Source organism: Eublepharis macularius, chromosome 6 (assembly GCF_028583425.1).
Source record: "Eublepharis macularius isolate TG4126 chromosome 6, MPM_Emac_v1.0, whole genome shotgun sequence".
In the NCBI taxonomy this organism is placed as follows: domain Eukaryota; kingdom Metazoa; phylum Chordata; class Lepidosauria; order Squamata; family Eublepharidae; genus Eublepharis; species Eublepharis macularius.
This window is the reverse complement of record NC_072795.1, coordinates 92,522,266-92,542,452: the sequence shown is the minus strand read 5'-3', so window position 1 is coordinate 92,542,452 and position 20,187 is coordinate 92,522,266. Positions and strand designations below refer to the sequence as shown.

Here is a 20,187-nt window from a genome sequence, read left to right as displayed (position 1 = left end):
TTGAGAAGAAGGGAAAGTAAAAGAATGTATGATTAAATGGGCAAAAAAAGTGGACATGAAATTAATGGAGCAATAGGAAAATATGTGTACAAGAGGGTTGAAATTTACATTAAGCTCTAGTATTAAGGAGAATTTCTGTACGATGATGTATCGTTGGTATACGACTCCTGAAAAATTAGCTAAAATGTACAAGGATGCTTCAGATGTATGTTGAAACTGTGCTAAACAACAAGGGACGTTTTATCATATGTGGCAGACGTGAGAAAACAAAAAGCTTCTGGTTGCATAAACAAACATTGGTTCAGAAGATTTTGAAGATTAAAATCCAGTTGAAACCAGAGACTTTTTTGTTGGGAATGATGGATTGTACAGCCAGTTGGAAAGAAGTTTTGGAACTTTGTTCTTATACATGATCACGACAGCAAGAGTATTGTATTCACAAAAATGCAAAACTCCAACATTGCCTACAATGGAGGAATGGTGGATAAAAGTTTTGGAGTTTGTGTCAACGGCAAAACTTACTTCACTGATTAGAGAAAAGACATGATCTACATTTTTGGATGAATGGAAACCATTTATAGACTTTTTACATGAAACAGATAATGATTTGATGATATCTGGATTTATGGATTAAGAATCATGAACAATAGAAAAAAGAAGGCTCTTGTTTAACACAAAATAAGGGAGACCAGGGGTCATTTTGTAGAAAAAGAGCTGCAGGAACTCATTACCATAACTCATTAGCATATGCCACACACCTTGATCAGGCCGAAATAGCTGGGATTTGGCCGCTGCCAGATGGGGGAGTGTTCCCCAACCTGGCAGTGGCACGATCAGGGCCCTTCTGGCCCCAATCCAGGCCGAAACAGGCCCAAAATGGCCATCTTGGGCACGTTTTGGTCTGGATCGGGCCCAAAACGGCCCAGATTGGGTCAGTGCTAGGGAGGGGAGGGGTCCCCCACCAGGCACCGACCCAATCCTGGTAGTTTTGGTCCTGATCCTGACTGAAACGGGCCAAAAATGGCCATTTGGGCCCCGTTTGGGCCCGGATCAGGGCCGAAACAACCAGGACCAGGTCAGTGCTGGGCAGGGGAGGGTTCCCCCACCCGGCACCTACCTGATCCCAGCGGACATTGGGCCAAAATGGCCATTTTGGGCCCATTTCAGGGCTCAAATGGCCGGGACTGGGTCGGTGCCGGGAGGGGGAGACTTCAATCCCGGCCATTTCGGCCCCAATCCCAGCAGAAAATGGCCCCAAATGGCGATTTGGGGCCTTTTAGGCTCAAATCAGAGCTGAAACGGCCCAGATCAGGTCTGAGCTGGGCGGAGGAACCCTCCCCTGCATGGCACTGACCCAGTCCAGGCTGTTTTGGCCCTGATCTGGGTCCAAAAGGGTCAAAAATGTCCCTTTTGGGCCAGGATCGGGGCCAAAACTACCAGGGCCAGGTCACTGCTGGATGGGAGAGGCTTCCCCCACCCGATCCAGGCCCATTCGTTCCAGTGCATTCCCCCTCGAAATGAGCCCTGAGTGAGACTTTGAAAACGATATATAGTTGTTGTGTAGAAAATCGGAACTCAATTTGTCTTTTTGTCATCTTTCTAAACTGTATTTTCTTTTTATTATTAGCTGCTTATCTTGTTTGTTATTTCATGTTTATAAGTATTGTTAGTGTTTTATCTTTTATGTTTACTGTTTATAGATTAAATAAAATTTGTAAAAGTGTCACCCTGCAAAAGGGAAAGATTAACAGCTGCCCATACATGTGCATTCTATGCTGGGGCTGTGAAATGATCTGCAGGAGAACACCAGGCCCCTGGTCACCATAGCCCCTAGTATTTCCAGCAATTATTTTACTGTACTGCCTCTTTCCGATTCTCAGTTAAAGTACACTGATCTACTATTTCACATCAGAACATTTTCCTGTAATACGTAAAAATGCACGTGTATATAATTCTTGTAAGTCACTGCATATTTGAATGTTAATGTTCATTTTAACAGTTTATTATATACTGGTTCTTACATACAATTAAGTGGAACTTCTTAAAGCAATAGTGAAATTATGAGAAAGTGGGAAGAAGTTAGGTTAGGGTTGGAAGTTACAAATACCCCCACATTTATATACTACAACACTTTTGACATAGCTGGAACAAAATTAACGGTGAAAAACGAACTTGAAACTGTCATTGAAGTCTAAAAGCCTGAAGGCTTAAAAATTAGTATGGTCTCTAAATTTTTGGGTGGGTGTCTAGAATAAGTTATCAAAGATTGTCCTGCTGCATTGTTTATTGTACGTTTCATGCTGTTTGCTTGCATTGTTTAATATTTTCAAATCTCAGTGACAAAAACATTCTATAATGTAAATAAAATGAATACCTACCTCTTTATTCTCATTAACTTCAATTTTACAGTGTTCTTTGGAAACCAGAGGCAGCTGGATTCTAATGTCGCATTCTTTTCTCCTTTAAATATAAACCACACAATTTCAGAATATTTGCAGACTGTATAAGCAATATCTCTTAAAGGGTTGGGTACAGTGATGATTTTTCCTATCTTGCCTCCCCAACTTTTGCTGCAGCCTTCTGAATTCCCCAAAATGCTGCTCCTGGGGAAAAGGAAACCATCAATAATGCTATGAGGGACAAATTGGGATAACAAGAGAACTGGCAAAAATCACATACATCCCTCACAGACAGAAAACTACTGTTGGAGCCAACCCTGAAAGTGTTGTGATTCTATTCAAATGTAAACCTCATAAATGCAATATATCCAGACAATCTTTATTTGCTCATGACATGCAAAACAGAACAAGACCACATTCCCTTTCGTTTCACTTGATCAACTTTTCACTCCAAGTCCATTATTTATATTCAATATTAATGTACAAATGTGAGGGGCAAAAATTATAGGCACCCAGTCACTTAAATATCTGGCATCTAACCAAAAAATATTTATTTACCTACCTCACCTTTCTTCCCAGTGAGAACCTAAAGCTAAGAGCTTACAATGTTCTCCTCTCCATTCTATTCTCACAACTCTGTGAATTGGATTAAGCTGAGTGTGTCACTGAACCAAGGTTACCTTGCAAGCTCCCATGACAGAATGGGGATTTGAAGCCAGATCACCCAGATTCTAGTATGACACTAACCACTATACAACAATGGGTCTCTCAAAAAGTAAAAAGTTGGGGGGTGAGATGGGGGGAAGTTCACTTACAGGTTTGTGCTTAATTATATACAACAATACTTTAGCTAAGAACAATTCTCATCTAGCAGCACTTTCAACATATGCTTAGCAAAGCAATACCAAGTTACTTGGTTCAATTCAAACTATTGGTCTGGTTACATTATTGATATTGTGTGATCTGCCATAAGTCTCAGCAATGTAAGCAAACTCTAAATAATTGCATGCTATAACTTCCACAGACATGCAAGAGACAACAGTGTAAATTAAATTCCTTCTACAATTCCAGAATATAGTGTAAACAGTATACCCCAACCATTCAAATTCACTGGGATTTTAACTCAACCACAGATGTCTTTTACAAGTTCTGTCAATTACCATCTCTTCACACAAATGCTTGTAGAAGAGAGATGTTAATTCAATGCAACACCCACATCTCTGGAGAAGACTTAAAAATTAAAATCTAAATTTCAATACAGCGTTTCAAATTCAGGAGAAAAAAATAACAATTATTATGTTGTTTTCCTGTCAGCTTGCAAGAAATGCCAGTTTTCATTAATGTAAAAATCTGGAGTTCTTAAATGACATTTCTCTTCAGGCAAATGGTTAACGTAACTGCTTGAGAATTTGTTATATCTCACTTTTCTGAACTTCTGCTGTTCATGAAAGATGTAAACATTACTAATAACTAGAGATGGGCACAAAACAAACCACAGAACAAATTTCCGTATGGAATGGCTGGTTCGTTTGCACCGAAACACACATTCCTTGGGAACGCGTTTTTCCGGAACAAACTAAAGTTTCCAGCCGTTCCGTGGCTGGTTCCAGCGTGGGGGTCTGTGAAACTGACAGCCCACGTGGTTTATGAAACTGACAGCCCCTTTCTCCTGCCGCTCTGGCAGCAGGAGAAAGAGGCCATCAGTCTCACAGACCCCACGCTGGGTTTAGCCCATCAGCTGAAACCAGCATGGGATCTGTGAAACTGATAGCCCCATTCTCCTGCTGCCTAGGCAGCAGAAGAAAGGGGCTGTCTATTTCAAACACCACACACCGGCTTCAGCAGCCAGGGCAGGGCGGTTGAAATGTCACGGAACAACCAACAACCAACCACGAACTGCAAAAAGGTCAGAAGTTCATGGTTCAAGGTTCCATGGAGTGCTACGAACCATGATTCACATGGTTTGGGGGTTTTTTTTGTTTGTGCCCATGTCTACTAATAACATTTTCAATGAAATCCCAACATAACAAATTATATTCCTAACACCAATAAGTCTTACCTTCCAAATGTACAAGAATTTACAGTCAGTGGAAAATGAGTTCCATCAGACCCATTCCTTTTAATAACAACAATTTTTCCAAAATGTGGCATCTCCTCATTTGGAGCTATTACCTGTAAGGACAGATCAGAGTTAGAATATGAGCACATCATCAATTTATCATGGAAAATCTATTAGACAACAGGCAAAAGATTCATAATATTCATAAATACTAGTACATAAAGCTATGTTTATGTAGCTCATTTCAGAATATTAATGTGTTTACAAGCTTACTGCTTTGTGACCCAATTAATGCAAAATATAAATATTTTGAGCAAACCCAAGCTTTGGGAGCATGGTCCGGGTGGGGGGTAAGGCAGAACAAGCTGAGGCTGAATCCAGACAAGACAGAAATAACTCCACTAGAATTATTGAATCCATTTGTTCTGGATAGAGTGGACTTGGCTTTTATAGAACAGGTTAAGAGCTTGGGAGTGCTCAGGATGGCACAGCAGCCAAGAATGTCTTTTATCAGCTGCACTTGGTTCACCAATTCTCTCCTTTCATAGCTGATCCATGATTTTGTAATCTCATAGTTGGACTACACTAACATGCTCTATGTTGTGCTGCCCTTGAAGACAACCTGGAAACCACAGATGGTCGAGAATATATGAGCCCAATTACTGTCAGGAGTTAGGTGACGGGATCATATATTGCCCATTTTGAAACACCTACCCTGGATGCAAGTATGTTTCCAAGTTCAAGTCAGGGTGCCCTTTGGAGCCCTTCATGGCCATCCGCCCCCACATGTTCCCATGAGCCAAACTATGGCCTTCATGCTGCCACCTCACTGGTAGCCCCTAAGTGGGTCTTCATTACAGCTCCTGCTCTGTGAAATGGGCTCTCTGATGAGACATGGGGAGTCTCCTTGATGGAGATCTTTAGCAAGTGCTACAAGGCTTGTTTGACAGGGGGTTTGATGGGATATTAGCAGCAGGCATCTTTTTTGATGGGAATTACTGAGGGAGGGTACAAAATTTTACATGGTTTTAATTTGAAATATTTTAATTATTACTGGTAAATCACCTTGAAACAAGAGGAAAAACAGGGTATAAAAATTTTACTTAATAAAAGAATTGTACTTCAAGCCAGTTTAACAAGTCACAATCGTCTGGGATACAGAAACTCTAAGTACTATCTAAAGGTTAAAATCCACAGGACTCCCAAATTGAACCCAAATGCATGGATGTGTTTTGAAAGCCTTTATCTATTTAATCTCCTACTAATACAAGGATCACAACACTGGATCAACATAATATCCACTAAGTTCAGTATCCTTTTTCCATGCACAACAGCCAACTAGCTGGCTTAGAAGTGGAGGCAAAGAAAAAAAAGCCTCTCCCATTGTTTTCTTCTAGCAACTAGCAGCCAGAGGTTGCCTTGAACGTGGAGATTCCACTAAGCCATCTTGGCCATGGATTTACTATCATTCCCTTTTAAAGCTAGTGGTCAGTACTGGCACCGAGTTCAAGTTAACTATAAGCATGGTGTCAAGAAATGCTTGTGTCTCTAACATCTATCATTCATCCGTTTCATTGGGTGCCTCTTCTCCCCACAATGCATAATTCAATCTTAATCTGCTTCATTTAACAACATTTACAGAGTTTAGGCACAAGCATTCACTTCCAATGAAGATGGTTTCAAGCGGATAGCTGGTCGATCTGTAGTGGAAGAGCAAGATTCAGGTCCAGTAGCACCTTAAAGACTAACTAGACTTCCAGGATATGAGATTTCAAGAGTCATAAGAGAGGAAGAAAGCTTTGACTCTCAAAAGATCATACCCAAGAAATCTAGTTGGTCTTTAAGGTGCTACTGGACCTGAATCTTGTTATTCTACTACAGACCAACATGGCTACCCACCTGAAACTGTCAACTTCCAATGTTATCTACACTTCAGAACATTTATACTGCAACTTTTCCCAAAGGGCTCAAGAGTGCTTACAAAAAAAATAGCCACCAGCATCAATGTTAAAAAATCAAAGATTTAAGACAGAATAATGCACACACATCAGTCTGTATACATATACAAACAATCAGAGGTATATATCATCCCACTAAAGTTTCACTTCACTATTACAAAAAGAATTTAAAAGTATGCGAGAAATATATTTTCAAAGAAGGCAGATTTACACCTGCTCCTAGCAACACTACCAATCTGTTTCTCAACCAAGGCTGGGTCCAGGAGCATCCTCAAGCTCTTGACATAACATGAAAAGCGCAATCATAATCCACCCAGGAGTGAGCAGATCACGCCTTTATAAAAAAAAATCAGCCCTGCCAACTAGCATTAACCTCACCTTACCTTTATATAAGAAACACAAAACTGATAAAAGAAGCAACAGATGTGACAACTGTACACACAATACAGTTGCCATACCATGAATTATAATAAAGCATTTCCCCCCTTACACATCAGTCCTAGCCCTACAGAAAGAGCATCAAGTTTAAAATACCTCTTACAGATAACATTGGGGTGGAATTTAATTTAATTGGCTCCAAGCCTATGAACACTTTCCCAGAAATAAGGCCGGAGTTCGAATGAAATTTAATTTCTAAGATATACAAAGATAAATCAGGAAAAGTGACACTGAAAAAGTGGCACCACGGAGGCTTCCCAAATTCATCCATTCCTTCTCTAGCCCGCAGCCCGAGTTAACCACCCTCTCTACAGAACCATCCACCTGCTGGACAGCGTTGCTTCCACCAGCAACCGAGCGATCTTCTTTCACCAGAAAACAGAGACTTCGTGGTTCCTTTGGTTGGACTCTTTCCACGATACCCTAGCCGAGAGCAGAGCCTCCACCGAAGGCTCCGCTCATTCAAACATATCGCAAAGCCATCGCACGGCGTTTTCTAATCTCCTGCAAGCTTGACTCTATCTAGACTATGGCTGATTCAGCACACGTTGGATAATACACTTTTAATGCACTTTATCAATCGTTTGAGTGGATTTTTTGTTCCGCACACGAAAAAAATCCGTTCCAAAAGGTCTATAAAGAGGATTCGAAGTGCATTATCCAATGTGTGCGGAGTCAGCCTATGACTGCAGGCAGCCCTCTTGGCCCACCCCGTTCATCTCCCTGGATGGGCTAGTGAGGAGGACCCAACACTCCTGGCCGACGAAGGAGACCCCGCTCCACGAAAGCGCATCCGATCACAGAAGGCGGTGGGTTTTTCAGGGGCCCCAAGGCTCTCCTTGACGTTGGCTACCACAGACTAACGTTGCTACAGCACTGGAAATGTTTCGCTTTTGTGAAGAAGCCTGTCAGAGGCTCCCGGGTAAGCGGCGCTTCCACCGCCTTCTGTCCTCCTACCTTCAGGCAAGGGCCTCGAGGTACCTTGTTCCCCCGCCCCACCTGCCCTCCAGACTACCCGCTAGCCCCTCTTTTCACGGCTCCTAGGTGCTCCTCCAAACAAACCCTCCGGCCTCTCATCGCGCGGCAGCTCCCTCCTCAGACCCCTCTCTGGGTCCCCTTTGAAAAACGCTCCCTTTATGGCAAGGACAGGCGGCCCAACTCGCAACTCACGCTGTGTCCCCTTGCCTGCACCCGCGGCCACTCCGCGACCCACTCCTCCGCGTCGAAGGCACGCAGGATTCTTCTCCCTCTTCCCGCACTCCAGTCCAGTCGATGTTTTCAAGCGCGCGCGGGCTCTCAGCTCACTACTTCAAATCTCGCTCGGTCCGCTCTGCAGACAGTTTGCTCGACACTGACAGAAGGTATCCCTGCGCCACATCAAACTTCCCGAGCTCTGTTCTGCTCAGCTGCCCCGTTTAGAACGAACAACAGTAAAAGCCTACCTTAAAAAAATATGCTGGACAACTCCTGCTATTACGAATCAAACCGTTTTTAATTTGAGAAAACGACAGGAACTACTTTGGGTTCATCAAGCGCAAGGATCGATTATTTTTTGTCACCGCTCAAATATCTTTTTTTAAAAACAGGCGCGGAGTCCTTTGACTGGTTAAGTAAAATGACGTACGCAGAAAAACGACCCAATTAGAAAGCCGGAGGGAATGTTCAATTTTTAACTGACACCGGCTCGAAGCGGTGTGTTTTTCTTTCCTCCTTGATTCCCGCCAGTGGAGCGAGCCTTTACTGTAAAGTACCTTTACAACGAAAATAAAATGCCCTAAAATTTAGGTGCTGTGTAGCGGTTTGAATTAAAATGTTTTATCCCCTTTAGAGATGAATTTTCCCTGTGAGAAACGGGGTTACCGGTCATACAATCCCGGTTAATTAGATAATAGGCAGCTGCTGCCATGTAGCCCCTCACCCTGGACGCAGGCTGAAGCGATGAGATTTTTAGCTCTCCTCTGCCACATGGGTCGACAGAGGAACAGCTTCCAGAGGACGAGTTATTTTAAGTCTGCCTCAGTAAAGATAAAAATGGCAGGGTCTTGGCTCGGCAAAAGTTAACACACATTTACTCTAAGCGTTAAACCCAGGGCTCCTACACAGCTCAGCTCATTAGCGACCAGGTTTGTGGAAGGGGGCTGGGTAAAAACTGGAACCGGCAATATACAAATAGTGGTACCGCAAAAAAATAGTGGGATGTGTTAAAGACAGCAGAAAACAATATAAAAACATAGCAATATCATGCTTTTATTAACCTTTCCCTGCTAAAATGCTCCCAGAACACCACAGAACGGGCACTAAAGAAATGCTAGTGCAACATAAAACAGTTTGAAGGAATAAAGAAGAGAACAATAGTCTATGAATGAAAGCACGGAAATAGGAGGCTTTCATTAACCCTTTCCCTGCCCAAATGTTCCTGAAACACTATGGAACAGGCTGGAAAAGGCACTAAATAAACGGTAGTATGTAGTACCACAAAAAAACTGGGAAAGTAATAAAGACATCAGAGAACAATATTTTAGAAAAGAAACACGGCAATAGCATGCTTTTATTAAACCTTTCCCTGCCAAAATGCTTATGGAACACCACAGAAGAGACCTGAACGGGCACTAAAGAAATGATAAGACCACAGAAGAAACAGTGCGAAGCGTTAAAGGCACTGGAGAAGACTTTAGAAATGAAAACACTGAACTGGCACGCTTTTATTAACCCTTTCTAGGGTTGCCATCCTCCAGGTGGTGGCTGGAGATCTGGAATTACAACTGATCTCCAGGTGATATAGATCATTTACCTTGGAGAAAAAAGCTGCTTTGGACAGGATGTACTAAAAGGAATGACAGGATTGCCCATTGAAAATAATGGGAGAGGCTTGAAGGCCCATTGGAAATAATGGGAACCAGGAATGCCCATTTACTTGCATGGGCTCCATTGAAACACATCATAGCAAAAAAAAAAAGTTGCAAAGAAAATGTGGAATGGATTTTGAAAAAAGGTCTCAGGGCCCAGATAGACTATTCAGGGACTGGAATGACAGGCCCCTCAGTGGAATGACAGCCCCTGGGTGTATCAGAAAGGGTCTTGGACTGGAATGACAGGCCTCTAACTGGAATGACGTCCCCTGGGTGAGACAGAAGGGCTCTGGTACTGGAATGACAGACCCTGGCTGTATCAGGACTCTGTGACTGGAATGACGGACCCTGGGTGTGACAGAAGGGTTCTCGAATCCAGGTGGCCAGAGCAGCTATGTCAAGGTAGGTTAGTCTCTCTCCAGGCTAGTCTGGGTTGGGAGAATGCCTTTTTTGCAGCCACGTTAATTTGCTTTCTAACTACAGTGCTAGATTCATAACTCCTTGTCTCTTAATAAGAGTCTCTCTACGTGTGACATCTGACATGTGAAGAACGCGAGTCAGGTGATGCAATGTTAACCAGGAAGGGTAGTTTAACAAGACAGAGACAGAGAGGTGAAATTGACAGAGCCTTAGGGGAGGTCTTCCAGGAGGTGAAATTAACACACCCTCTGAGGAGTGATTTGTCTTTTTAAACTACGCTTTCCGGCTAACATTGCATCTCCCTATATTTGACAAACACATGCCGAGGCATCTCGTGTAGACAGATGGAAAGCACAATATATTTAAAATCTATGCTTTCCCAACCAGCATCACTTCCGTCTTATCGGGGGTCAATTTTAGTTTGTTTCCTTGCAGCCATTTGACCACAGCTGTAAAGCAAGGACTCTACTGCATCACCAGGGGATCCTAAGAGTTGTGTCTGGTTAATTCCTCATCTTAAATGCTTTTGTTTGGTTAATCCCTTACTGCTTTTGTTTGGTTAATCCCCTACGTGAGCCCCACTTTATGTTAACCCTTTGGTTTCTAGTATGCACCCTAAATATGCTCAGAGTACTTTCATTAAGGGAAGGGGTACAGACACAGGTAACCTTTTGGGTAACGAACTTTCAGAACCACGTAGCAGAGATGGGCCTGGTTTGTGCTATGCTAGACTGGTCTGAGCCTGATTCCCACCCGTTTGAGACCGAATCAGGCCAGTGCAGGGTGCAGGAATGCTGCTGGGGTGGCACGAGGGGCCCTGGAGTGCTCCTGTGCTCTGCACTGCACAGTCTGAACCATCCCCAGTCTAGGTGCCACAGCTGAGCACATAGAAAACTGAGTGGATTCCTTGCCTGAGGACCCACATTTTATGTATTACTATTTATTATTTGAGGTCCTTCTAGGGTTTCGAAGCAGTGGCCCACATCCTGTCCACACCAGGTGCAAAAGCTCTCTCCCATGAGGGAAATCCTTATTCCCCAACAACAACAACACAGGGCCAGTGGGGCTTGGGGCAACAGACTTTCCATGCCATGTGCAGAAGCTCTCCACTACGAGGGGACTTCTTAACACCCTCCCAGAAAAGACTACTCTGGACTAACTGTGGCCATGCTGGAGAGAGACATGCTTGTTGGAGACCTGTCAGCCCCTGGCTGCACACCCTGGGTTGAGTGTGCATGAAAATACCCCCCAAACCCTTCAACCCCCTCTCCTAACCCCCTCCAAGATCCTTCCCCAGGCCTCGTCCCACTTGCCACATTGTAGAAATGGATTCTGGCAATTGCCATTCTCACCTCAAGGGGATGGGCTTCCCCTTTGTCCCTTTTCACTTCCTTTCCCAGCAGAGACACTCAATCGTCCAGAGCCAGGTTCCAATGCTCAGTCTCTGTGCCACTGCCATCCTCAGGGGCCAAGCCTACTGGGTTCCTGTGAGGACTCACAGGATACTTTTATATATTATATTTATCATCAGTACCATTATTTAGAGCACCTGTCCCAGATAGAAAGGTGTCTGGGTGGGTCAGGGCTCTGGACCATCCCTGTTCTTGCCCAGTGCAAATGCATCTCACGGGAATTTTAACCTCCTTCCCCATGGGACCTCCCATTCTCTAGTCCACCAGTGACTACCGCCCCCTGGCTACATCCCAGCAGAGGGACTCGGTTGTCCATAGCTCGCTTCATTCCAGGAGGATCTGAACTTCCCTTTGGGAATTCCTTGCCACTAGACCATCCAAAGCCTTGACATCTCAACTGCTTGCTGATGTAGTTGCCCACATTAACTCACATACCCTGTCCCCTATTTAACCCCCAATGCATAAGTCCCCTGAAGAATCACACACCTTGTTGCGGAGACAGATTCCACTGGTGAAAGGCTTCCCTCTCAGCCACTCTGTTGGGGAGGTGGACTCTGGTAGCAGCAGCTCTCACCCACAACTCTCATTCCGTCTCCCCCAAGAACTTTATTTCCTCTCAAAGAAGATTTTTGTCTTTTCTTTCCATCCATTCAAAGAATATTTCTCCTCAAAGACTATGTCTTTTCCCCCAATAAAATTTCTGTTCCCTCAACATCTCCTTCCCCCCAGGATTAACTTCCCTTCATGGATTATCTCTCTCCTTTCCTGTACAAGAATATTCCTGTCTCCCCAAAGAACATCTACTTCTCACCCCCCCCCCCCAAATTAACCTCCTCTCATAGAATGTTTCTGTCCTCTTGTCCTTTAAAAGAATATTACTGTCTGCTCCCAAGAACCATCATTCCACTTTGGGGGCTGTCATTCTGTTCTCAGAGGAAGATTCTCTAGCTCTATCCCACATTTTCATTGCAACTTTTTGGTGCTGCAATGTATTTCAATGGATCCAGGGCCGTGTGTCCATGGGTCCAGCAGCCGCCTCGAGCACTTAGGTGCCAGAGGGAGCACCAGAGGCAGGGGGCACACCACAGAGCTGGTGGCAGCAATGCTGGCTGCTGAGCGGGAGGGCTAGGAGCGTGTGCTGGCGGCAGCAGCGTGTGGCAGTCTGAGCTGGCAGCCTCCCAACCCTTCTGCTCAGTTGCCCCATGCTGCTGCCGCCTGCACATAGCTGCAGGCCAGGCATGGCAGGTGGCCAGGGCAGTGCAGGGCAACTGATCAGGAGGGCTGGGAGGCCACCCGTGCACCGTCCAGGCTGCCTGCCATGCCAATGGGGCTGGCTCGCAGTGGAATGCTGCATGATGACGTCACACACAGTGGGGGCAGCAACAGCTCTGAAGCTGCCCCTGGCCTCAGCCGCCAGAAACTCTGGCACCAGCCCTGAATGGAGCCAATGCAAACCAATTGACATTCATGGCTCCTATTATATCTAATGGGCCTTCAAGCCTCTCCCATTGTTTTCAATGGAGATTCTTGTCATTTGTTTTAGTATTCCCCCCAGGAGCTCTTAGTCCACTCACGGGACTGTCATTCCAGTCCCAACATACTTCTGCTACTCCCAGGAGCTGTCATTCTACTCTGCAACCTATCATTCCAGTACCAGAGCACAGATTCTGTTCTGAGGAGCTGTCATTGCACTCAGGGGCTTTCAATCCAGTCCCAGAGTCCTCCTGCTACTCTCAGGAGCTGTCATTCCATTCTGGGTCCTCTCATTCCAGTCCCAGAACACTTCTGCTATGGCCAGCAGCTCTCATTCCAGTCTGGTGGCTGTTATTCCAATCCCTGAATGCTTCTGCTATGGCCAGGGGCAGTCATTCCACTCTGGGTGCTGTCATTCTAGTCCTAGAATACTTCTGCTACTCCCAGGGGCTGTCATTGCACTTGGGGGATGATCATTCCAGTCCAAAAACACATCTACTACTCCAAGAGGCTGTCATCCCACTCTGGGGGCTGTCATTACATTCCCAAAACACTTTTGCTACTCCCAGAGGCTCTCATTCTACTCTACAACCTGTCATTCCAATACCAGAGCACAGATTCTGTTCCAAGGGGCTGTCATTCCAGTCACAGAACAGTATAGCTGGTCTCAGGGATCGTCATTCTACTCTGAGGTCGACAGTCCAGCCCCAGAGCTGTTTATCTGTTCCCAGGGACTGTCATTCCACTCTGGGGACCATCATTCTGTTATCAGAGGAAGATTCTCTAACTCCATCGCACGTTTTCATTGCAACTTTTTGGTACTGCAATGTATTTCAATGGAGCAAATGCAAGTCAATTGGCATTTGTGGCTCCCATTATATCTAATAGAACTTTCCCGGGTGGAGGCACCCGCTTTGGAGGTCTATAACTCGGACATCCTAAATCCAATCTTCACCAAACTTGGAGGGTGGCTGGAGGAGAGCCTGCTGAAGACTCCCTGTGAGTTTGGCATCTCTGACTGTCAAAGGGGTTGTTCTACAGCCTCCGGAATGACAAACTGCATAAACAAAACAAACTGGTTTGTGAACTGGGCAAGTTCGTGTACGTTTATGGTTCTTGGTTTGCGAAACGTGATGAAACATGAACCACCACGAACCGCCATTTTCCCAGTTTGTGCCCATCTCTAATTTAGACTAAAGAAACAATATATAGGGTTACTCTGATAAATACTGTGCATTATACTTTGGAATTACTTATATGAAGAGTAAGTGTCTTTCCCCAGATTTTTTTGATATCAATTACACTTTTCTGTATTACAAATATGCATGTTTTCAGACTATATTTTACAATATAACAACATTTAACTTTAATTTTTAAAAAGGCTAGATCAAGTTTACTAAAAAATAACTTATACAACATTCTGAGTTGCCAGAAATTTGAGATTTTAATTCTTCTGTCTATACAGAATTGTACCAACAATGCATAACACTTACAAAAAGAAGATGCTTATTAAAATATTGTCTAGAATTATAACACAATCCTCTCATACGTAAAGTAAAAATGAACTTTAATTGCTCTGAAAATCCCATCTGAGTTGTTTTTTTCTATATTAAAGAGTTTTGTTTGGATTTGACATATATATTTTCACTTAAAGAATTCCATTTACCATACCCTACCACTGTAGTTATTGCTAGTTTTAATAAATATTTTAGAGAGCAACTGCATAATTAAAATTTGTACTCATTTCTACAGATCTTGATTCATATTAGTTGTAAACTACATCTTGTATATGGCCATAATGAATAATTTTTAAAAAGAACAAATGCAAGCACTTGTATAACAAAATATTTTATTCAATGTATGATAATTAATTAATATTGTGCCTCAATTTTTCATTTACAAGCTGTGAAAATAGCACTGACCTCCAAGACAAATGCAGTCTTCTCCTAATTACCTTAATAAGGATTAGCATGAATGAAAAGTAATGTGACTGAAAATCCATAATAGATTTAACTCACAGGTGCTTTATAAATGTTTGCACTAGACTGGCACTGCCTTTGAATTCCAACAGAGCAACCCTAAGGAAATTGGTAGTAGTTTATCTATCCCCATCTATTTCTGCACTGACATCATTTTAGACAGGGTGAACAATGTAAGATGATGCATGAACCATTAATATGTGTTATTCATCAGTACCGAGCATTCCTAGGGGGCATGCATTGTTCTTCAAACTGGTGCACAAACCAGTTTGGTGGAGTACAAACCAAAATCTGCCAAAAACAAAGAACCGGTAGTTGAAATTACACTTTCTCCCTCCGAGGCAGAGGACATCTTCGTGGGTGATTCCCACCCTCCCTTCAGGGAGGCAGGAACAAGTTTTCTGCTTCCTGTCTTCCTAGTGGGAGTCACCCTTTCTTTCAGTTTCATTCCTGCCTCGACAGGGAGAGCAGGTTCATCTGAGCACTGCCTTGCCTTTCAACTGTTTTTCTTCCTTTCCTTCACTTCTACTTTCCAGAAACTGATTCTTGTCTTATTTACTCCTTTCTACTCTACTTCCTTGCTATTCTCTTTCTCTCTGTGTGCCTGCTAGAAGGCTTGCAGGAGAAGCTTTCTCCTTCTTTCCTTTGGCTGGGGCAGCCATTTCATGGCAAGACAGAATCGTGGACCAGCAGAACATGCTCTTCCATCATGATACAACAGAAAATCATGGGGGACACAATGGATTCCTCTCTGAAGGAGAGTTGGAAGCCCCCCTCACTGTCAATTCCCGGCAACAACCCAAGAGACAGTGGGGCAAATTGCGAGGAAGCCACAGCTGTGGCCACTCATATCGTGAAGAGACCAGAAGTGCAAAAGGCGCTATTCCTCCCTGAACAAAGGAAACACGGCAGCCATTTCTGACTTTGCCAATGAGGACAACATTGCGAAATTGTGGATTTCTCCACATCCTTAAGCCAATCTAGTGGTATAAGACCCAGTGCAGGGCAGCCAAACTGGTCTGAGATTCAACAATCATTCGTGCCTCCAGAGCATAGGCAAAAACTACATAGGGGCTGAGGGGCTTAAGCCCCCTCAGATTTGGCCAGGAGGGGGAAGCAGTGACAAATTCACATGAAGGACTCAGTTATAATGGCAGATGAAGCAGCGAACTGTCTACCCTTTCTGTTGTATCATATTACAATTTCCATGATTCTTCGGGGCTTTGTTTCTGTTTTTTGCTGTTATGTATTTCTGTGTTTATTAAGAATTTATAATTTTTAAAAGGAGTTGCAGTTTATATAAACAATTTACAAATAAACGTTACAGAAGAATTAAGAGACTCTGACGGAAGATATATGATTTTTAAAATTAGGATCCTAGAAGGCAAGATTTACAGACTAGCAGCAATATATGAGCCAAACAATGCAAGAAATTTTTTTTAATGAAAATGTTTTCCAATCCATTTTCGATTTTCAAGAAGATAATGATCTTTGGAAACATGAATGGGGTAATGGATCTAAAAAAAAGATAGGTGGAAAAAATCTAAAGAAGGCAAACTTCCCAAAAATGTGTTTAATTATATGGAAATGTTACAACTGGAAGATGCTTGGAGGATCAAAAATCTGAATACTGGAAACTCTTTTCTGACAGACACCAAACACATTCGAGGATTGATATATGCAGGATATAAAAAAACTTGAGTTATTTATATTGTTCATTATATATTTACTCTTTCTTTTCTTTTCTTTTTTTTAAAATAATTTTTATTGTTTTGATGTAATTATAATTGTGCTATTGTTTTTATTTTATTTTCTCTGTTCTGCTTATATTTATAAAAATAAATTTTATCTATAAAGAATTTATACACTGCCTTAAAATACCTATAGCTATGGCCCACACTAAGTAGTTTAGCCCTTAATCCTGGCTGGCTGCACCCACTTTCAATGTAGTAAAAATTAGATTGCAAGGCCTCTGTAGGACATATTTGCAACATAATTGCTTGGCTCCAATTAACATTGGGAAAACAAAACAATGGCCCACAGACTGGAAACGCTCAATCTACATTACAATACCCCCAAAAAGGGATGCCAAAGAGTGCAGCAACTATTGAACTATCGCGTTAATTTCCCATGCGAGCAAAATGATGCTCAAAATTCTAAAGCAAAGACTCTTACCATATATGGAATGAGAAATGCCAGATTTCAAGCTGGATTCAGAAAAGGAAGAGGCACCAAGAGATCACATTGCAAATTTACGATGGCTAATGGAACATGTCAGGGAATTTCAGAAGAAAATCAGGCTGTGTTTTATAGATTAGAGCAAAGCTTTTGTCTTTGTGGATCATGAAAAGCTATGGAGGCTGTTAAAAGAATTGGGGGTGCCACAACATCTGATTGTTTTGATGCGCAACCTGTACTCTGGACAAGAGGCTACTGTCAGGACAGAAAATGGGGAAACAGAATAGTTCCCAATTGGCAAAGGTGTCAAACAAGTATGCATATTATTTCCCTACCTGTTCAACTTCTATGCAGAGCATATCATAAGGAAAGCTGGATTCGATCTAGAAGAAGGTGGTGTGAAAATTGGTGGAAGGAACATTAACAATTTGAGATATGCAGGTGACACCACATTACTGGCAGAAAATAGTGAAGACTTGAAACAACTACTAAGGAAAGTTAAAGGGGAAAGCGCCAAAGCAGGATTACAGCTGAACATCAAGAAGACAAAAGTAATGACTACTGAGGAATTAGACAATTTTAAAGTTTAGAATGAGGAAATTGAAATTGTCCAAGATTTTCTGTTCCTTGGCTCAATCATCAACCACAAGGGAGACTGCAATGAAGAAATCAGAAGGAGATTGAGACTTGGAAGAGCAGCTGTGAGGGAGCTAGAGAAGATCCCTAAAGGTAAAAATGTCTCTCTGGGAACCAAGATCAAGATAATCCAAACTTTGGTATTCCCCATTACTATGTATGGATGTGAAAGTTGGAGAGTGAAGGAAGTTGACAGGAAGAAAATTGATTCATTTGAAATATGATGCTGGAGGAGAGTTTTGCGGGTACCATGGACAGCCAGAAAGACAAACAAGTGGGTACTAGATCAAATCAATCCTGAATTCTCCCTAGAAGCTAAAATGACAAAACTGAGGCTACCGTACTTTGGTCACATCATGAGAAGACAAGATTCTCTGGAAAAGTCAATAATGCTAGAAAAAGTAGAAGGCAGTAGGAAAAGAGGAAGACCTAAAATGACATGGCCTGACTCAATAAAAGAAGCCACCTCCTCCAGTTTGCAGGATCTGAGCAAGTCTGTTTATGATAGGACATTTTGGAGGTCTTTCATTCATAGGGTCGCCATAGGTTGGAGGCAATTTGATGGCACATAACAACAACAACAATACTCCACTTCTAACGCTGTCCCTTTCCTCAGATTTTAGAGGGGGAGAAACCAGAGAGTTCGAAAGATAGGTCAGGGCATCTGTTTACTGTTTACTCCTTTACTGCCCTGAACTATCCTTTGATGTGTAGATTGCTAATCTCAGAACTTCCTCCTCAGTAATAGATCAGTAGATAGGAATCTATCTCTCCACTTTCCTATCAAAGTATGGAATTCCTATAATAAAGAACTCTTACTTCTTTTCTAAAACTAAGGAAAGTATAAGTTTGTTATTTTCTCTTTCTCTTTCACTCTCAAACCAGCCAGCATGCTCCAACCACCCATCATCATGTTTTCTCTGCAATCAGTGCTACTCTGTTAAGGAACAGTTTCTGTTTCTTTTAATAGGGAAAAAGTGAGTCTCTATTTTATTTTACTTTTCAGTTACTTTATCATTACATTGTATTTTGGAAATGGAACACTAGGAAAGGGTAGACCCTATGTTTCCTTGTTGAAATAGCTTTGTTTGTTTGTTTGCATGCTGTTTTGGAGGGGGGGTTGGGTGTGGGAGAACAGTTAGCTTTTTCATGTTAGTGGGGGAGGGGGCTGCTTCAGCCACTCCTAAGCTCCTCTTTCAATTTCCATTCCATTTTTAAATGGAGAGGTGGTATCTATTGCAGAAAAGGACAATTCCTAAAATGGCAGTCTGAATGCTGCCTCTTTGAAACAATGAGAAAGCCCATCTGCTTTAACAAGACTGGGGAGCATGCAGATCAGAGAATCTATTGTGCTATTCTGTGCTATTCTGAAGGATCTGCCACAGGTTCATCAATTTCTGACTTGGAAATTGCATACAGTTCTATGGTTGTTGGGGGTTTTCCGGGCTGTCTTGCCGTGGTCTTGGCATTGTAGTTCCTGACGTTTCGCCAGCAGCTGTGGCTGGCATCTTCAGAGGTGTAGCACCAAAAGACAGAGATCTCTCAGTGTCACAGTGTGGAAAAGATGTAGGTCATTTGTATCTACTCAGGAGGGGTGGGGTTGAGCTGAGTCATTCTGTAAGAGTTTCCCAGGGTGTGGAATGCTAATGGCGGGAGGCTTCACTGTATCCTGAGGCGGTTCTTTTGCATATGGATTGGTGCTTGATGTGCTAATCTTCTCTGCAGGGCTATTGTCGGGTGTGGAGTGTTTTGTTGGCCTGGTGTTTTTCAGAACTGGAGCCCATGCTCTGTTCATTCTTAAGGTTTCTTCTTTCCTGTTGAAGTTTTGCTTATGCTTGTGAATTTCAATGGCTTCCCTGTGCAGTCTGACAAAGTAGTTGGAAGTGTTGTCCAGTATTTTGGTGTCCTGGAATAAGATACTGTGCCCTGTTTGAGTTAGGCTATGTTCAGCCACTGCTGATTTTTCAGGCTGTCCAAGTCTGCAGTGTCTTTCATGTTCTTTTATTCTTGTCTGGATGCTACGCTTTGTGGTCCCGATGTAAACTTGTCCACAGCTGCAGGGTATACGGTATACTCCTGCAGAGGTGAGGGGATCTCTGCTGTCTTTTGCTGATCGTAGCATCTGTTGTATTTTTCGGGTGGGTCTGAATACTGCTTGAAGGTTATGCTTTTTCATAAGCTTTCCCATCTGATCAGTAATTCCTTTGATATATGGCAAAAACACTTTTCCTGTAGGAGACTGTTTTTCTTTGGTTGTTTGATTCATCCTGGGTTTGATTGCTCTTCGGATTTCATTTCTGGAGTAGCCATTTGCCTGAAGTGCGTGGTTTAGATGATTAATTTCCTCATTGAGAAAGCGCGGCTCACATATCCGTCTTGCACGATC

At 42.9% G+C, this 20,187-nt stretch overlaps 1 protein-coding gene across 2 annotated transcripts in view; it reads right to left on the bottom strand.

The window, feature by feature from the left end:
• Window positions 1-8,138, bottom strand: part of MKI67 (marker of proliferation Ki-67) — a 61,777-nt gene extending 53,639 nt beyond the window's left edge. For both annotated transcript variants that reach the window (XM_054983231.1, XM_054983232.1), the window contains exons 1-3: window positions 8,025-8,138; window positions 4,459-4,571; window positions 2,379-2,460 (exon numbers count right to left, since the gene is read on the bottom strand). In XM_054983231.1, the coding sequence (XP_054839206.1) occupies window positions 2,379-2,460; window positions 4,459-4,550 (174 nt within the window). In that variant the 5' untranslated portion in view covers window positions 4,551-4,571; window positions 8,025-8,138. The remainder of the gene's footprint in view (window positions 1-2,378; window positions 2,461-4,458; window positions 4,572-8,024) is intronic.
• Between the last annotated feature and the right edge of the window lie 12,049 nt (window positions 8,139-20,187).